The sequence below is a fragment of the Protomyctophum bolini genome, assembly GCF_963924005.1.
Source record: "Protomyctophum bolini genome assembly, chromosome: 15".
Classification (NCBI taxonomy): Eukaryota; Metazoa; Chordata; class Actinopteri; order Myctophiformes; family Myctophidae; genus Protomyctophum; species Protomyctophum bolini.
The window spans coordinates 21,411,596-21,432,257 of record NC_137876.1 but is presented as its reverse complement, the minus strand read 5'-3'; the positions used below and the strand labels follow the sequence as shown (position 1 = coordinate 21,432,257).

General features: G+C 40.4%; 2 protein-coding genes across 2 annotated transcripts; one reads left to right on the top strand and one right to left on the bottom strand.

Annotated features, from left to right (window-relative positions):
* Positions 1-1,318: 1,318 nt before the first annotated feature.
* On the bottom strand, positions 1,319-5,588 carry LOC308329771 (G-protein coupled receptor family C group 6 member A-like; the record flags this gene model as incomplete). Its single annotated transcript, XM_080784269.1, has 6 exons — positions 5,433-5,588; positions 4,688-4,988; positions 3,505-4,293; positions 2,992-3,201; positions 2,782-2,899; positions 1,319-2,259 (listed from the first exon to the last, which is right to left on the bottom strand). Exons 1-6 carry the CDS (start codon positions 5,585-5,587, stop codon positions 1,319-1,321), a joined length of 2,514 nt encoding a protein of 837 aa, XP_080640395.1. The 5' UTR covers position 5,588.
* A 2,620-nt stretch (positions 5,589-8,208) lies between these two features.
* Positions 8,209-19,618, top strand: matn3b (matrilin 3b; the record flags this gene model as incomplete). Its single annotated transcript, XM_080784268.1, has 9 exons — positions 8,209-8,269; positions 8,460-9,032; positions 11,351-11,470; positions 14,128-14,403; positions 14,599-14,868; positions 16,130-16,396; positions 16,976-17,095; positions 19,241-19,367; positions 19,534-19,618. 9 exons carry the CDS (start codon positions 8,209-8,211, stop codon positions 19,616-19,618), a joined length of 1,899 nt encoding a protein of 632 aa, XP_080640394.1.
* Between the last annotated feature and the right edge of the window lie 1,044 nt (positions 19,619-20,662).

Here is a 20,662-nt window from a genome sequence, read left to right as displayed (position 1 = left end):
TGTGGCCCGCGGGCCTGAGGTTGAGTATCACTGGACTAGATTATCAATATAATGTCTTCATTACTCTGGCTAAGCCTTTGATAAGCAGATAAAGCCTGGAGTTTTAAGGAGAGCCTGAAACACTACCTTGTGTCAGTCAGGTCATTCTGAAGGGAAGTTGACCTCTGACCTTTTGGTGGCGCCAGTAAATCAAGTCACAAACGGATAAATAGTTATTTGTATGTGTTTATAACTGCACAACAATGCCATAGACATTATTTAAAATGTTTATTACAAATGAATAGTCATTTCTCTACACAGTTTAGTCATCTCTGGGAAATTATAATGATGAAAAGTATAGGCTAACAGTAAGCAGCAATCAATGAATCAAATAAATATACTGCTTTGATTCATAAACATACTGTACAGTAGGATATATGAATAGTTACAAATAATCCTAAGAACATTAAAACAATTAAGAGATACATTATTCATACCTGTAGTTTTTATATATGCAATTTTTATAATGTGTACAAAATCTTTTGAAAATAGCCGATCTACAAGCTCACAATGTGTCGAGATGTGACACATTGTGAGCTTGTAAATCAACTATTTTCAAATGGCCGAAATGTATACAAGGTTGAAGTTGTTAATGTATGTTTTTTGTAATACAAATCTACAAAGTAACTAGTAACTAAAGTGTTCGAATAAATGTAGTGGAGTAAAAGTACAAAGAAATTCTTGACCTGAAATGTGGTAAAAGTCCTGGAAATTGGAAATACTCAAGTAAAGTACAAATACCTCAAAATTGTACTCAGGTACAGTACATGAGTAAATGTATTTAGTTTACTTTCCACCACTGGAAAGAAGTATTTCTTTAAGGTGATTATGCAACAATGTGTTCACTGTTCATGGCATGCAGTCGACTGTTGAAAGTTATTAGTGTAGCCTGGCAGCCGGTGAAAACTAACCGAGCTCTCAACAGGCCCGAAAATTAAGGCCCGGCCCGGCCTTGGCCCTCATCAAACCCTCTACACTCAAGACACTGCCCCGCTGCCGCCCTTAGACCTCCATATATGGAGCTGACCTGTTCTGACATTCCATAGCCTATGTTGATCTGACCTCATCAAACCCTGTACACTCAAGACACGCTCCATATATGGTCAGTACAGAATTCATCCCATGCCAAAGCGCCAGCGCTCGCCCAGCAGTCTACTGTCACCCAGGCGGATATGTTGATCTGACCGCCCAACAGTCTGCAAATTCTACAAAAGTGAACCCACTCTAGAAAATGTTGTATTTGAACCATGTTGTGATTTGTATTCTGATAAAGGTCTATCTATGATTTCATCACAGACATGCCTTTCAGTTCATAATGCTTTCTGATGTAATTAACGATGGCATTCTCATCATTCAGCTCCTTCCTGAACACCATGATGTAACACTTGGGGGTAAAACGGCAGAGAAATATGCTGTAGCTGGAGACGAGAATGGCGGCAGCTTCTATGGCCCGTAGGTACTTATTGTTCACATAGATGTATATGGGAATAAAAACGATCCACACCACTAGAAACAGCGACATGCTCATCGTGATGAAGCTGGCGTTTCTATACAGATCAGGCAGCCGCCTCCCCTTGAACGCCAACAGGAAACAGACCACGGCCAGCAGAGCAATGTAGACCAACATGGAGATTAGAAACGTATCGGAGCCATTGGAACAGTGTTCCAGGATGAAGGAGTGACTCGAGTGAATAGTCTCTCTTTTTGGAGAAGGGGGGTGATAGGTCAGCCACAGCACAGACAGAGCCAACTGGGGAATAGAGAAGATGACCACCAAAGCCACAGGTTTGTTCAGCTTCTTTAGCAGGCGTTGCGATCCCTCCCTCTGGTCAAAACTAAAACCCACTAGGATCTGCATGAGGTTGGCCTTAATGCAGGAAACGCAGAGGGTGTAAGCCAGGGCAAAAACAGGCAAGCCGGCCCGACAGGACAGTTCAGTGGGTTTTCCTATGAATGCAAATGTAGAACAGAAGCAGGCAAGCAAAGATAGAAGCTCGAGGAAACATAGCCAGCCTCCGACAGCCTTCACAATTGGAGTGTTTCTGTGGACCGCAAAGAAAACAGTCACCAACATCGTGCCGATGATCCCCGGTATTCCAAAGGAGGTCAAAATGACAACGAAGGAATCAGACCATTCAAGGAATTCAGTAGTCATATTCAAACACTTGTCCATCTCCTTAGAACTGTACTGGTCTTCATCGCAAGGAGTGCACTCCCAACCTGTGGGAATAAAACAAATAATTGCAATTTGAGCTAAATTCCTATACAGTATTCAATATAGTATTATCTAACATTATTGGCTTACAGACCATCAAATAAAATAATTAGAAAGGGTTCTAAATTCCTATGCCTGTAAAATACAGATTCATGTATGTCACGTGAGTGAGTAACTGCCAAACCAAGTCTTTTGATCACAATTTACAATTTAGGCATTTAGCAGACGCTCTTAATCCAGAGCGACTTACATTAAGCAAGAACAAAAAAGCATGGGAATACATCACATAAAAACATTTATCATGAAACATGCGTAAGCTAAGAAAGTAACAGTGGAATATAATGAAACTATATACATATAAACTACTATGCTATCACATAACATGCAAACTATCAGTGGCTGTATAAGGCTTATACACTTTGGGTAGCTTATACTATAAGCTACCTAAAGTCTCTAGCAGTGGATCATAGGGAAATGGCACCCTCTATGTCTAAATAGTCATTTAGCTTAATAATATAAAAACATGCCTTCTCCAGGGGACACATGTCTCTCAGTACATGGTACACATTTCTTGCAGCACTGCTCCGCGTCACTTTTTAACTCGTATCCGGGTGCACAGGTTTTTTCACAGTTGAAGGCCGTTACCTGTAAGGAACAAGATAAATGAAATAAGGGAATACTATCTATTTCTAGACAACAATCTGTTGTGATGCTACAAATATAGGCAGCTAATTTACCGTAACATTCTGCATTTTCAAAAGGAGATCATGATCAAGTTCAATTTTTCCAGATGGCCAATACTCTCCTATTCTTTTTATATTAATCGAATTTCCATTCATGTCCCATTCAACGATATCATAGCCAATGCTGGGGTCTCCATTTTGGTCAAAGGATATGTGTGTAATGTTATTCACACAAGTGTTGACTCTCCTGATCTCTTCAAGAAGCTGTGGAGTCAATGAGCAAATCAGTGTGTGTGTGTGCTAAACATGTCATCTATCTATTAGTCTACATATGGCTTATTCATTTAAACTAAAAGTAATGTTGCATAATATTATTTACTTGTGCAAGACATTTCATGATTTGTGTTACTTTCACAAAACACGAAGCATTGGGTTTGTGTGTGTGTGTGTGTGTGTGTGTGTGTGTGTGTGACTGTGTGTGTGCGCGCGCGCGTGCGTGTGTGTGTGTACGTAGTAGTATAGTATAATAGTAATAGTAGTAGTAATTATTAATTATTTATGATGTACCTTCAAGGCTGTAAAATCTCTGGGACCACGTTTGCACATTTTGTTACCACACCCTAGCAGGCTTCTCAGAGCTTCGGCAATGACTTTGACAGCCAAGTAGATGTTGTATGATTCATCCTGGTCAATATAATGCACCAGGCAGCTTGGGTCCATACATTGTCGCTCCTTTGAGCAGTTCTCAGTGTCAGTCAAATCAGATGACTTGTGACAGGGAGGATAGTAATACAAATGTTTTTTGAAGAGAATGCTTGTGTTTTCCTTGATCATTGTTAAGAGAAAATCTTTGAAACCAGGCACTTCATTCCTCTTAGAGACAAATCCAAAGACCTGCCCATGCTTCAACATTTCTGTCTTTTCTGAGATCCAACTGGACGTGGACCAAGTGTCACTTGCGATCCAAGTCCGGTTGAGGTTCTGTTGAAGGGCCGCTTCTAAGATGATATTAACATTGGCCTCTGCCGTGAACAAGACTATGGCCTCAGCAGAGGAGTTCTTTATCAATTCCATCAGCATATCAGTTGTTTTACGCTTGTTGAAGCTGAAATCATCAGGCAGGATCATCTTAAAGTCAATACATACATTCTTGTCGTTGAAGTGGTCAATGAGCCGTTCAGAGCCGTACTTGCCATACTCGTCATCACTTCCCACGATACCCACTGTTTCCCAGTTGAACTTCTTCACCAGCTCAGCAATGGCCATTGTTTGATATGCGTCACTGGAAATAGTTCGTAGAAAACTGGGGAACTTGTACTTGCGACTTAGCAGCTCACTTGTTGCTGCATAGCTTATCTGTAAAACAAAACCATATACGCTTGTTGTTAGTTCCTGTTTTAGCTGCAAATAATTGGAGAACCAAAGAGATGAGCTATTGTTTGCATTGATTTCTGAAGGTCACATAAGTGACCGAAACGTTGCTTCCTTTAATAAATGTTCTCCTGTACCGTGCAGATTGACAGTGTGCGGGTGTATTATTTTATTGTATTTCTGATTACTGACTATGCACCTGCTCCTAAGCCAGGTGTGCAAAGGTTTCTCTCAACTATTGTTTGCATTCAATTGCCGTACATAAGGTTTGTCATTGTAATGTAAATCTACTCATTAGTATTAGCTTCTAAAAAACAAATATCAAATAAAAGGGATATCAACTATGGTTAGTAAGAATTAATAATAAATAAAAACTCACCTGAGGTACTGAGGACAGAGCAAGGAGTCGTGACACAGCGATTGACACCTCTGAAGTCCTCTCACCAATCACTATTTTAACACGTGGATTAGATAGATCATAGGGCTCACAATAGCTTGTGTTATCCGGTTTGCCATACATCAGGCGGAGGGTATGATTGATGGCATTTGTTACATCTCCACAAGTGTCATATATTTCATATCCAATCGTCACATTGGGCAAAACTTTTGGCATTTGCTGGTTTATTTCTTGGATAGCAAAGATCATCACTTGAGCTCTGAGGAACACCTGGAAATCATAGCTGCAAACATAGAGTGAACAGTAACATCCCCAAGTTTAATTTAACTCTGAGTGCACAACTGGAACCAAATGGACGCTTACCCATTTGTAAATCTGAGTACGTATACTATAAATCAATTTAAAAAAATCCGTAGGGGTCCATTTGATTTGATTTGTACACTTTGATGAATTGAGTGTGAACTGTGAAGGACCCCATCACCCCAATGGAAACAAGCCAATAAGCTTTCTTGGGTTTAAATTCTACCTTGTATTGAACTGTACTTTCCTGTGCTTTTTTCTGCAAACTGTTAATAAAGTATTCAATCAATCAATCAATCAATAAAAATGAAATAAAAATCTAAGCTCTCCAATAAATTGTAACACTCATGAGTTGACAGTATACACAACTAAGTTGAAGTCCCCTTTGTTCAAACAATGCAACGACCTTTTGTCAAATTGTACTCACTTATAGCAGGGGCCAGGCCAAGGCTCTTTGGTTTTATTAGTACCCAAATGAATAGGGAAAAGTCCTCCGATGAGTATGTCCCCAGGAGCAGACACCATTGTTGAACAAGAGCAAAGTGGACACAAGGCACTTACAAATAGCAATGACAGCCACATTGTGCACACTTTGTACCACACCTTACTAGTACCACAACGTTGTGCTACAGTATGTATACTGTATGTACCCATGCGTTAGTTTAAATGAAGGGCTTCTGGAGGAAGAGCATAACAACAAGAGGAAGTGAGATATATTTGCATTATGATATTATCTGCAGAATGATGCGCTTGCTCTTCCTGAAGCCTTGGGAGCAATAAACCAAGGGAACAATAAACTCTTATGTTCATATCATCAATCATACACATAGAAGGAATAGAAACTGGCATAACAGTACAACAATATGACATGGCTTAGACTTGACACATACATCTTTTGTGGCATCGCTCATTGTCATAGTGGAATTATTGCTATTTTGCCTTTATTTTAATGCTGTATTTAAAGGCAAGCCAGTGTTTACGGCATAGGCTATAATCTTACAAAAGCATCTGGATGTTTATGGGGACAGTGTGTAGCTAGTATGATTTGCCTTTAAAATAAAAGTGCCAATCTTCCATTTGTCTTGCCTCTCAAATTATGGTAAAGGAGTACAAAGTTAATTTCACCCACGTTTTACCTGTAAAACTGTGACAATAAAGCTGATTCTGGCCTGCGGAACATACGTAATAGCATTTTGGTGTAGTAGATGGGAAAGGCCTACATCCTACGTAGACCTACAAGTAGCAGGGTGTAAATCGTTAATTATTATACACAGGAAGATAAATTAAATACTAGACCCATTTAATCTGGGTAACCTGTACTTGCTTAGACATACCACTAGATGTCAGAGTTGTGTAAGGTGCCTCGCACTTTTCCGGAAGCGAGTAGCCTGCAGGTGTGTTTACAAACTGAGAAGATACAAATCTCAGTTGGACTTTGTTTATTTATGAACATTTATTTAAAGGTTAAATACTGGACTTAGTACTGGACTGGAGCACCTCGTAGCATTGTGGTTTGACACCCCAAGTTGGGACGGGGTTCGTTTACCCGGGCCGTAATACATTGAGGTTTAGGTTTATCCCTTCACATGTCCTTCCACTGCACCTCCCAAGTCCCATGCAAGTCCTTCAGGATTGGGTAGTTCAACACCCACACCATTGGCATGTGTCTGTGTGGACATATAAATGCTGTCAACTCTTTAGAGAGGGCCCACTCACTGCCTTCATGCACTTGCTGCGGGAGCGGATAGAAAGCAGACAAAAATGATGTTATTATTAATCACTCTTGTCTGTTCCATTGGCATCGCGTCGGGGACCGAAGGGACGCAGCCACGTTTAAATGGCCGTGGCCATGGACCTCAGTCACCTCACCAAAACCACAGAGTCGTCGTCGCCAGGCCCATTTCGCCAGTGTCTCCACTGTTCTCTCCTCCAAGAGTCCGACAACAACCGGTGGTTGAACAAACGTACGATCATCAAGTTTTGTCACGTGAAACGACGTCTGGTAAAGGCGTTCGTCCAAGTCATCGCACGTTGAGCCAAGGGTTTCGACCGAGCATCCAGCCCGCTTTGCAGGCTCAGCAACCCGCTGTCAACATCAACAACCACCTGTCACACAATGCACGTGGACGGGACTATGGAGGTTGGTACATCATATGTCTTATTATTATACCTTTTAAGGCGTGCCGGCTATATACTGTATTTATGTCAGTGGATGTGGAATGTAATACCATTTAAATAATTAAATATAGAAGCCTATGCTTTGGAAAATCGCCAAAAGTTATGCAAATACATAATTGTAAGTTTGTAACAGGCATGGTATTTGGTATAGGCTACATCATCACCATGCAGTACCAGACGGTAACAGGTACGGTCGACCCCTTTCCATCTCGCCCTATAGCTGTAAATAACAAACATAATTAATTTTGGTGATTATATAAAAGGTATTATCATATTAATGTATCATTCTTAAGTTCACTCTTAGGCTATGCCCAAAATGTTATTCTCATGTTAGTATCTTATTGTTGAAATATTAGGCCTTAAATGTTATTAAAAAAATGATTTATGAAATATAAATTAAATTAATGAATAAAATAAATAAACAAATGGTGGCCACTATCTAAAGATAGGTAAGTGATATTGTGTTTGTGTTAAAATGTTAAATAGCTAAATATTTTTATATTACTCATTGCTATAGTGTTTGTTCAGCTCTTGGAAAATCCATTTTCAGGTCTATTACCAATTTGATGAGCGATTGAGATAATTCATGTAGGATACAGGATAAACAAGGGAACTATACAGTATACACTATATGATTGCCTGAACTTGGCAACCCACCTGAAAATGTATTTTCATTCTGTTTATTAAAGCTCTGGAAAGATGGGAGACCCCTGGCACTGAGGAAACACTATAGCAACGATCAGAATATAGGACTTCAACTTCTTAACAGAAAATGCCTTGTTTTAACCAAATATATCACTTACCCGTGATTGAATTACATGTTTTGACACACACACACACACACACACACACACACACACACACACACACACACACACACACACACACACACACACACACACACACACACACACACACACACACACACAGACAGACAGCTGACCCAATTAAATTAAGCTATGGAACAATGACCCCAGAACAGGACATGGTTTTTTTATGCCATCTTCTGGAAAAGAGAATCAGTTATGCAGTCTATTGTGGAGCCTGGTGGCAACTGGCACAAGGAACAGGTGGTGTCAGAGGAGAGTATAGTTGATGATGCATGTGATGGTTGATGGTGCACGTGATGATTTAGGTGATGGAGGGGTTCTCCAGGATAGTGTCCGCATCTTCCTTCCTATCTAAGCTCCCTGTATGTCAAAATGATAAAATGGAATGCATTTTGCCGTATTAAAAAAAAGAAGAAGTAATCTCTATTCGTCTTTGTCTCTTACAGCAACCACAAATTGTAGAAATCGACCCATAGACCTGGTCTTCATCATAGACAGCTCCCGCAGTGTGCGCCCGGCTGAATTCATTAAGGCCAAGGAGTTCCTGCAGATCTTGGTGGACAGCTTGGAGATCGGTTCAGATTCCACGCGAGTGGGCCTTGTCAACTACGCCAGCACCGTGCAGATTGACTTCCAGCTGAACACCCATTTTGATAAGGGCGCCCTGAAGCAGGCGCTTGCTGGCATCGAGCCCCTCGCTTCAGGCACAATGACGGGCATGGCCATCAAGACGGCCATGGAGCAAGCGTTCACCGCGGAGTCTGGCGCTCGGCCCAGCTCGATGTCCATCGCCAAGGTGGCCATCGTAGTGACGGACGGGAGACCCCAGGACAAGGTGGAGGACATAGCGGCGGCAGCCCGGGCGGCAGGGATAGAGATCTACGCGGTAGGCGTGGACAGAGCTGATATGGAGTCTCTCCGCCAGATGGCCAGCCTCCCACTGGACGAGCACGTCTTCTATGTGGAGACCTATGGTGTCATGGAGAAGCTCACTTCCAAATTTAGGGAAACCTTGTGTGGTAAGGATGATGATGAGGGGAGTGCGGACATCCCCGGAGTAGGCCTAAACACTGGTATGTCCGATTCATCCCATTGCATTCGCACGTGAATTTATGGGCAGCGCCACCATAGAAGGCCATCTCCATTCTAAAGTCAACTGTCCTCTTCTTTACGATTCAGAACGAGTGCAAAGGTAACACTGGCGATTTACCGCCACTTGTTTACTTTTCCGAAAGGGTCAGCCACTAATTGTACTAGTTTTCAAGGTGATTCCTGTAAATGGGTACAGTGCAGACCTGCTATTATTAACCAGCTTAAAGAAGAAGACACAACTATGACCACTGGCTGACCTACAGTGACAACTCAGAGTCAGCCCTGATTAGTTGACAACTTTAAAATGGTGGAAACCTTATGTGGCGATGCTCATATTTTTCACACTGATCGCTAAACGGTGCCTTTCACCATACGCCTTGTGCCCTGCTCAGCTGCCTGTTGTGGCCACAAGCTGCTGCATTCGCTTGGACTGAAATATCTGACGGAGCCTCAATAAACACTATAGAAAAAGGCAAAATAGTCAATTTATCTACAATATGAGAATAAATCAGAGAACACTAGGGTTGTGATAGCCTTTCTAGCCATTTCCAAACAACAATATTAGAAAGCAGATAAAAAATACACCACTACCTATCCCACTGTAATACTATATTGCATATTTAAGAAGAAATGGTTCTAATGAAGTGGTTATAATCACTATGGGATACCAAAACCAAATTCAGTATGTACAGTATAGTTTAAATTAACAATTCAGTATTATGTATATTTTGCTCACCAGTGTATCAAGTTATCAACACACATCCCATGTCACCAAAGTCCTCTTCTAAGGCCCAAGCCTCACCAATGATTTGCCATGCAACTCCTTGCAACCAAACGGCTGAGAGTAGTTGCATGAAGTTGCATAATAACCATTATCCCTAATGGCAGTTGCAAGGAGTTGCATTGGTGTGGTTTGGGCCTAATGGGTAGTAAAATTAAAGGAATTAGGAAAGGTGCTCAGAAAAGATGTCTGAAAAGCTACTGTAGCTCATTTCAAGTTGCTTTAGAATATTTCGCGTCTTACTACGTACAAGTACGTAGCCTATGACTGCTTGCAGGCTGTTGGCAATGCTGCATCTTTCTGTCTCTTATACTGTACAAGCCTCTTTAGTGACAATGAATTTGGGTGATTTTTGGATTCAGGGAAATGGCAACTGGTAGACCTTTAAAGGATTTCAAAACTCCAGTAAATAGAGCAGTTGTTCTGAAGATTACAAGATAGAGATCATTTTGTAAATATCAACATTAACATCGACATCTCTTCTTTCTCCCCAATCTTTGACACCACCCAAACAGAACTTAATAGCTGCTAAACTAAAGAGTGCTAAGAAATGCAATGCGTTATGAATTAACAACCAAGGGCTTTCCTGGCTTTCAGCTTGTCGAGTGCTGTATTTACTGTATTTGCTGTATTTGTACCATTTATGCAAATTCAAAAGCTTGCTTTTGAATTAGCTGAGCGGGACAAAGTTAACCACTTAACGGATGTAACCACTTCTTAAACCCTACTACTTTTTTTTTTTAAAGGTAATATACAAGCTCACAACCCCTTCATGTTGTGGTGCGTTGTGAGCTTGTAGATCACCTATTTTCGCAGAATGTTCGCCCCACAGGGATGCTATAGGGTTCAAGTGGTTGATTTTTTCACACTGGGAGAGTGACGAATGCGATAAAAAAAATGCATCAATCATTAATTTGCATTGGAAAAAATGTATAGTATTTATTGCCGCATTATTTTCACATTTGTGAATGTGCTCATCGTTCATGACACAAACAACACAAAAATATAAAATATGTTTTTGGGCGAATTTATTGCACAAAGAAAATGCTGGGACTCCAAGTGGGGAATTCCTTCTAACAAAGTACTATCACTTTCTGTTAATACAGTGTCTTGAAATGCAAATACCAAATTCAAAAGTTTTTTTTTCGTCATGAAGGTGAAATGTAGCATTTGAATGTGATGAGGAACTACCTCAACTTCCATTACTCATAGAAACAAATAACACTTAAACGCATGGCACAAATGTGGTTCTGTCTAAGCTAAAGTAGGAGACAACAATTAGTTTAGATGTGAATTACTTTTACACTAACTAAGTAACTTTGAAACCAAATTTGATATAATTTGGGAATTTAAAAGTGTTTTATTGAAATAACAAATACTTAAATACTAATACATCAATACTATCCGATTAATGATTATGTCTTCAGGCAAACCCAGTCAAATATGGAAGTGTTTCTTTTCAAGGTTCGGATGCGTGTGCCCTTGGACACGACTGTCAGCACATATGTGTCAACCGTGGTGATTCGTACATCTGCCAATGTCGAGCGGGCTATATCTTGAATGCGGACAAGAAAACATGCACACGTAAGAATCCTGACCTTTTACTAATGGAAAATGTCAGGCTTTCCCACAGATGTCCGTTACATTTATTTTTTTAAATATATTTTTTTATCCCACGATACGGGTAGTTTAGAGACCAGGATTAATAAGTAGTAGCCTTGCCGAGCCATGAGGCTATCTCCTGTTTCTGTAGTGTGACGCAGCTTGATGTACAAGTACACCCCCTGGACATGACGCTAGTATGTCGCAGGGACTTACCCCCAATCCAACCCTTGATGCTGAGTGTCAAGCAGGGAGGCACTGGGTCCCATTTGGGAGTCTTTGGTATGACCCGGCCGGGGATTGAGCCCCGACCTCCCAGTCTCAGGGCAGACACTCTAAACACAAGGCCACTGAGCTGGAGACCAGGATTACTGCACGTTTTTTGTGAGGGTACCTACCTTAGCCTAGGGGACACAGGGAGAACATGCAAACTCCATACGGAGTCCGTTACATTTCTAAGATTGAATACAATACATGTTGTCCCGAAGCTCCATCCACAGCTAGTGGATGCTGTTGAACACGTTTGCACTGTGATCTTAGGTTTGAGGTTGTTCTCCGTCATTTTGATTATTCAGTGTGGATTTGAGTGTGGACAGCTGGAAAGGATGCAGAGATAGATAACCATGTCCATGTCTACAATGTGTCAACAATGGCAGCTTGCACCTTTTTGGACTATGTGTGTACAGTAAAAAACATGATTTCAATAGATGATGTCTCCCAAACTGGCAAATAGCTTTTAGCCAAAAGCCTATCTGAAACCTTTTGTCAGTCAGGGAGAGCTGGTGAGCCCTGTCCTATGCTTTCTGTGCACATGCCGGGTCGTGTGACAAATGTATTGAGTTGTTCTAGTAGTCTAGGTAAGGGGTTTCCAAACCCTTCCATGCCTATAGGAGCCATTATAGCCTCTGGCTGCAGCCCCCCCTATAGCTTAAGAAAAACAACCAAAGAAACCCACAAAAATATCTACAGGCTCACAATGTGTCGTTTGAAAGATGTTGATGTAATGGCAAAAATAGGGATGGCAGGTTGAATGTTTTTGTTTTGTTTATGACCACCCAAAAGTAATATGGTATAATATTACTGTTTTGGCAGAGTAATACCTTACACTGCTTGTTACTGGGTAAAGTAATAATCAGTAATATATTACTAGTAACTTGTTACTGCCCAACACTGGTGGCACTTCATATGTCTGCCAGTTTTCAAGCAGGATATAATGTTAAAAACAGACACTGTCCCCGTAACAATGCGCTAGACCCCTGGGAGATGGATTGCTGAGGTGGAGCTCCACACCTACCATCAGTTCGCAATACTTCCCGCACGACTTACTACACCCAAGCGATACTACTCATGGCGGTGTTCCGGGATCGAACCCATGAACTTCTGTTCCAAAGGTGAAAGCTCTACCGACTGAGCTACCCGGATACTGGATAAGGGTGCTATATAAATGTAGACAATTTACCAAATGAAATAGTATAGGTGGTATAGTGCCAGTGTTAGATTAGATTTAATTCTTGCAGATTTATCAGCAACTTTGACCTGATCAATACTTTAGGTTACATCTCACTCCATTAATAGGAGAGAGACACTCCTCTGCGTCATCACAGTTGAATGCAGGTAGCAGGAACAATTAAGTGAATTATGACCCTCGCTGTGTTTATGCCAAGAATGTTATCTCTGCAACGCTATTGCGTAGGCAGGCAGAACTCCATCTGGCTAAGAGACATTTATTATATCCACAGAATGTTTTCCTATGACCACTATTTTGAGGTAAGTGTGGCAATCACATGGCATGAGAAAACATATGTTTACATTGCCAAAGCAAGTGCCAAAGCAAAAATAAAAACAGTTGAAAATGGGGAAAGTATACAGTTGGAGGGGGTACAGCATTTTGTAAACAGAGCTATGTCACATTGCATCATTATATACATGTTATACAGGGTATAAAGAAACAAATAGCATTTGTTTTGCAGTCACTTTTGGACAAATGGCAGCATTTTTTCTCAAGACTATTTAAATTGTATTACAAAAAGAACTAAGATGTCTTTAGCAGCTGTTTACATGTACCGATACCCTGAAGAAGGCAGTTTCATCTGCCGAAACGTTGGTTCCTACTCTGCATCCTGATAAATAATCTGCACTTTTGGTGTGTGTGCGGCCACTCTTTTGGAAAAATATAATATCACAATTATTTTTCAAGCAGTATCACGATCCACGGTATTATAACAATTATTTTTCAGGTTGGTTTTATGGTTATTTGTCAAATTGTACAACCACCTAGAGACGATTTAGACCAAAATACTCTGCGAAGGAAACCATAGTTCTACAGAAGTATAAATTAAGGTATAGAACTGCAAATCAGAAAATGTTTATTCACTGTATGGAAAATCTATACGATATCTCTGAAAATGCATGTCGTGGAGACGATATTTATCACCATATTGCCCTGGTGACATTCATTCTGCTTTCCAACTCATGTTTAGTCCACTTTCTCAATCAGCACTGTTTTAATAAACCCTGGTCCCACACATCTGAAGTAATAATTGTTAAGCCATTGCCTAATTCGTTCCGTGGAATAATGTGTACTATAATGTGTACAAACTTTCCAGTTTGACTGCTAAGATCCTGCATTTGTCCCACAGAACTTGGCTCACCTAGAGATCTAGTGACGAAAGACGTGACAACAAACGGTTTCGGGGTGTCCTGGACTGCAGCGCCTGGCAACGTCCGTCAGTACCGGGTCAAGTGGAAGTCTATTATTTCTCAGGAGACCGGTGAGAAGATCGTGCCGGCAGGCCTCACAGCTACGGTTCTGGAGGGGCTTACTCCAGCAACACGTTACCAGGTCTCGGTCTACGCCGGCTACGGCAACGTAGAGGGGGATCCACTAACAGGAATGGAAACTACAAAAAGCACTGGTGAGTATTTATGTACGTACGCTATGTATGGCATTTTAATATGGTCGGTAGGCCTATATCGTTGCTGTCGGACGTGCAGAAACTTTTTGTGTATCCGTATCAAAAGTAGCAGATCTATTAGCTCGAATGAGCTTGTGGATATACTTTAGCTATTTTTGAATTTGAAGGCCCCAACTTCTAATCTTTGTCCAGCAGAACTCGGCTCACCTAGAGACCTAGTGACTGAAGACGTCACTACAACCAGCTTCAGGGTGACCTGGGAACCGGCACCGGGTCCTGTTCGTCAGTACCGGGCCACGTGGAAGTCGATGTTCACCGGCATGACGGGTGAGAAGACCGTGCCAGGAGCCATCACAGCTGCGGTTCTGGAAGGACTTACTCCCGCAACACATTACCAGGTCTCGGTCTACGCCGGCTACGGCAATGGGGAGGGGGAGCCACTCACAGGAATGGAAACCACGAAAGGTACTAGTTTAGTTTAGTTTAGTTTATTTGATCATCTTCACAGTAACAATACAACTTATTTGTTAACACACGGTTACAACAAAAAGGAACTGGAGGTGATCAAAAGGAATAGGCTGAAGCTGAAAGCTTATAAATGCCTATCCTACGAACATCAAAATAAAAAATCCTCACGTGGTTACAGCAATTGAATGGAATTACAATAAACAATCCAAACAATACAATAATACCATCGTCAAGAAGATTCATAACCAATTGACGAGAACCAACACCATACCCCACCCACCCCCGGGCCGTGTCACCATAGAGATCCACCAGGATCCCTATAAATTAATTACCATAATCATCATCATCATCATCATCCTCATAGGTTAAATAATTATGTTATATACAAATGATCTTATGAAATACTGTATTTAGCCAAAAGGATATGCTTGAATAGTATCTTGAATCAAGACCTTAAGAACAGTTCATTTGTAGGATTATAATAACCTACCTTATGTACTATTCTTAATGCTCTTTTTTGAATTATAATTAAAGGCTGTAGGTTGCTTCTATAGGTGTTTCCCCACACCTCCACACGATAAGTCAGATATGGTAATATTAGTGTGTTATATTGTAATCAGTGACTTATAATTTAGTATATGTCTGGTTTTGCCTAGTACACCAACACTTCTAGCTCATTTTGAACGGATATATTTTATATGGGGTTTCCAACTGAATTTGTCGTCTATAATCACTCCCAAAAATATGTTCTATTTCTATGACTAGATGTATTTTTGATGAATGATATGTTGCACACTTCTTTATCCTTTGTTCAGGGTTGGCTGCAGGTGTGGTGGTGCTCTCAAAAACACAAAGGCAAACTGAAAAAGACTCTCACTCTACATTAACTTTTAAGGAAGATTCCTCTATAGACAAGAAGACAAGAGACGAAAAGAAAATACTTTTTGTTTTTTTTCAACATGCCTTTGACCGAAATGTTGCTTTTTTGAGCACTTAGCATGTTAAAATAAAATAAATGTTATTTTCTTAGACTCTGTCTAAGAAGGAGTCTTCCTTAAAGGTTTATGTAGAGTAGTAGAGTATTTTTATGCCAGTTTTCCTTTATGAATGATATGAGCACTTACATATTGAGAACAGAAATATCTCTGAATGATATTATCAGAAATCGTTTGAAGTAATGATATAGTTGAAAATTTATTGGCTTATGCTTTCTGTATGTACTAGTAGTAACTGCTGACATCCTGCCTTTGTCCCACAGACATCGGCTCGCCCAGAGAACTAGTGACCAAAGACGTCACGTCAACCAGTTTCGGGGTGTCCTGGAAGAAAGCACCTGGTCAGGTTCATCAGTACCGGGTCACGTGGAAGTCTCCGTTTACTGATGAGACCGGTGAGAAGACCGTGCCAGCAGCCATCACAGACACGGCTTTGGAGGATCTCACTCCAGCAACACGTTACCAGGTGTCAGTCTACGCCGGCTACGATAACGAAGAGGGGGAGCCAATGACAGGAGAGGAAACCACGCGTAAGTCATGAATGCTATCAAGAAAAAAAATCTAATATTACTAGTATTTTCTCAATGATGCAATTGAACATAAGGCAGAACATTTACAATCTGCCTGCCTCAAATACTTTCATTTGTTCAGAGGAGTGCAACGCACACTAACATTTATATTTAGGTCAAAACTAGGCCTTTTTTTACGGTTGTTTTCTCTTCTGTTTGTACCCTTTTAGTAAGGTTTATGTGCTCTATTTTGTAATGTTGCTTGTTTTTTATGTGTGGTGTTCATTAGTATGCTCTGTCCCGTCCAAATAAACGTATAAATTAAAATTATCCGTTTTGAGGTTGCAGAACTGTGAAATCAAAGTTGCCGCACATTCAGCTTCAGTCCCAAAGTCTTACATTTATTAACATTGGCCGACACGAAAATATTTTTTATTCTCTCTCGTCCATTTAAGACTTTCAGACAAGCTATGAGCTTGTTTTCAGAAAATAAAGACATGTTTTGGAAAATGGTCTACATGCAGTATATTCTTCAGTGACTATGTCACTATGTCAGTCACTATGGCTTTGTCAATTTAACATGGCAGTGTCCCTTTCCAGTTCCAGGGGCGTGTGCCCGGGGGCACAACTGCCAGCATACATGCGTTAACAACGGTGACTCATACATCTGCGAGTGTCGCAGGGGATACGTGCTTAACGCAGACCAGAGAACATGCTCACGTAAGTATTGTATATTACTTCTAGGCACTAGGTTTCTCACAAGGCTGCTGAGTCTAAATACCCCCCCCCCACCAAAATAATATGATTGGTGTCAGCTCCTGTCACAGCAAACGGCAAACGTTGCTGAAGCATGATTAAAAGAGTAAATTAAGTCTTCCAGATGTTCTATCAAAGCTGGTACTGGTATTGAACTGAGCTTGATTGAGCAGAGGTGGGAGACATGATGGCACGAATGCAGAGAAATTTTATTTAATTGTCATGGGTTCCATACAAGCCCTGGTGTTCTCTGCTGCCGAAATACTGTGCCCCAGTCTGGAGTAGAAGCCCACACGTGAAGAAGGTTGATCCTGTCATCAACAAAGCCCTTCGGATCGTAACTGGCTGCCTGAAGCCCACCTCTGTGTCCTACCTGCCCGTCCTAGCGGGAATTGCCCCGGCTGGCCTCCTCGCACTTGTAAGGAAAGCCCAAGAACACAACTGGCATATCCTGCACGAAACCACAACTAAGGCAGCGCCCCCATGCAGACTGAAGTCCCGCCACCCCTACAACCGGACAGCCCAAGAGATGCTTGGTTCCATCCCTGAGGACCTGTCTACAAGGGCATGGCTGGCTATACCTATACCTGGAAGCGGGAATGGTGAGTCGGCTGAGCCCAGACTGTTTGCACCGCTACATCCAAGACCCGGGAGATGGAGTCGAAGGAGAACATCTACCACGCCGGCATTGGACCCTGCTGAACCGCCTCTGTACTGGGGTTGGTCGCTTCCAATCGCATGGTGGCGACTGGGGTGGTGCACGATGCGAGCCACCACGCGAGGTGCAACAACCTGTCACTTGGTACTTTCTCAAAATGGCTTATATTTTGGTCAATAATTTATAAACCATAAAAAAAACATACATTGTGGAATAGAACGTTTGTGTTATCCATCCACATAAATGTTGCCTCGATTAGGCTAATGATAACAGATACCATTACCATCAATACCAGTAATGCAAGCACACTTTGGTAGGCATGCCCTGTGGCCCATGTACTCAGCATTGCATCATAGCATATAGCATTCAAGTCACCTGCAGTAGGCCTAAGCTAACAAAATAAATGGTGTCCTCTAAAGTGTAGTTACTATTGGCAGGGTTTGGATGACAATATAGCTTTTACAACAGATTGTCTTTTTATATTAAAAAATATAGGCTATATATTTTAACAATCAATTTTTTATCCTAAATAATCGATTAATCACTAATTAAACTTCAAAGGCCTATAAGTTCATAGGTCTGTCTGTGGTGTGGTGTCCCTATACAATGTATAGTATTTGGTAGAATGGTAAATGCTTCTAAATATACTTTAGTCAAAATAAGGGCCAATATATCTACATTTCTTTAAATAATACTCAATGGGAAAGCCATGTAGACCCATAGTGACTTCCCCATTTTCATCACTGTAATGGCATTTCTGACATCCTCCTCAGTAATCGGTGTATCCAGACATTCTGCCTGTTGCAGGGTCATTGTGGGCAGATTTATCCTGGAGAGAAAATCTTCTAACTCCCTCTGCTCATGGTTAGAGGTGGATGGGTATATATTTATATTAAACAGTTGAAATACTGTATTGATTTCTTTAGAACTAGATTATCTCCCTTCTTAATTAATTAACACTATTCCACAGTTATTCTCTCCCACTTCATAAAAATGTGTCTAAATAATTCTGTTTTCTTATCCCATTCAATTGAAATGTACATGCATAATTCTTGATGTACATCGTCTGTATAATGTTCTAATGTAGGCCTACCAATTTGCAATTTCACCTTCAATTCATGTATTTGTTCAAATGCTTTATTTTTTCCTTTTAGATCGCTATGAATTTACCTCTAATAAATGCCTTCTTAGACGCTTCACGCTTCCCACACAGAAATCCTTTCTGTTGATTAATGTCAAAAAAGGATGTCACCTCATTGATTATTACTAAATGTACCCATACCATAATCACGCCACACATATCACAATATTGTGCCTTCATGAACAGAACATTTTTAGGTCCATAATCATAATCACATAATGCTAAGTCCACTGAAATCACCCATGTGTAATGTAATAATACAATTTGAGAGATTAAATGTGACTTAACTTTGTCCTGATCTGACTTTCAGAGGAAATGCGAAGTGAAATATCTGAGAACGCCTGCATGTGTGAAGCTCAGGTTGCATTCCAGAAAAAAGTCATATCAACTATACAAGAACTGACCAGGAAACATATCCTTTTGTCTCTGCTACATGGGCAAAAATAACACATTTTCATAATTCCATTAATCTGCAGCCTTAATTAGCAAAAATGCTTAGAATATTAAATTAGAGTTATAATGTGTTATGATGATGCGTGGTGGCTAAACATTTAAATGTATACCATGATGTGGTTTGAGTTCACATTTTGTTCACATCTCTAGCATGGATTTCCTTGACTATATCCGTCCACTTGATGACATCTCAAACAGAATTAGCCAGATGGAAGGCCAGCAGCATTACTTCTAAGAAGAGTAACACGATCCAGCTGTGGATCCAGATAAGGGTCATCTTCTCATGACCAGTGAAATGACAACAAATCAATAACCTTTCAGATGTCACCTTGTATCTATTTTGCACCACTGGAATTTCATCTTGTATGTGATTAGCGTATGTACACTGTACACTAGTAATAACAAGCAAAGCTTGTTAACGTGAGGGAATATATAAATTAATTGTGTTAAACTGTAACTTGTTTGATGACCAAACCTCTGTAATACCAAGAATATTCTTAAATCAAAGGAGAGACTGGGTGCTACTTTTTATAATAAAATTGTCACAGATTTTTCATGGGAGAGTTTTGCACATTCTTTTTTTACACTTTATTTCAAGGGGAACTATTTAAATAACTGGAGAAGTGGAATTATATGGGGGGACCCAGGATGGATTTAAAATTGCATTTATTGGTTATATATATATATATATATATATATATATATATATATATATATATATATATATATATACATGACACACACACACACACACACACACACACACACACACACACACACACACACACACACTAGTACACTCCTGCACGTCTCTAGTCAATGCAAGATAAACATTTATAAAATAATACTTAAAAAGTAACCTTCAAAAGAAGGGACTGCACACTTCTCAAATACAGGATGACCTGATTGATTGATGCATTGATATGCACGCTTGATGCTTCCTCAGGTGTTATATATCATTTCATTATTTTTATGTGTGAAATTGTAGGCATGCATTTGTCGATGCACTAATTATTGCAGCTCTTAAATATTTCAGTGAAAAACAATGCAATTTGAGTGTTAACAGAATATACAGGCTCTGTGTGTGTGTGTGTGTGTGTGTGTGTGTGTGTGTGCGTGTTTTGAGTTATAAGGTTTACTTTGTCTAAAGTCCCTGTTGTGCAGAGTGTTTGTACATTTCTGCATAGATAAAAACAAAATGCCTATATATTTATTGTGTGAGCATTTTTTTTCATAAAATTCACAAATCAAGATGGGATACGTTTGTAAATCATAATAA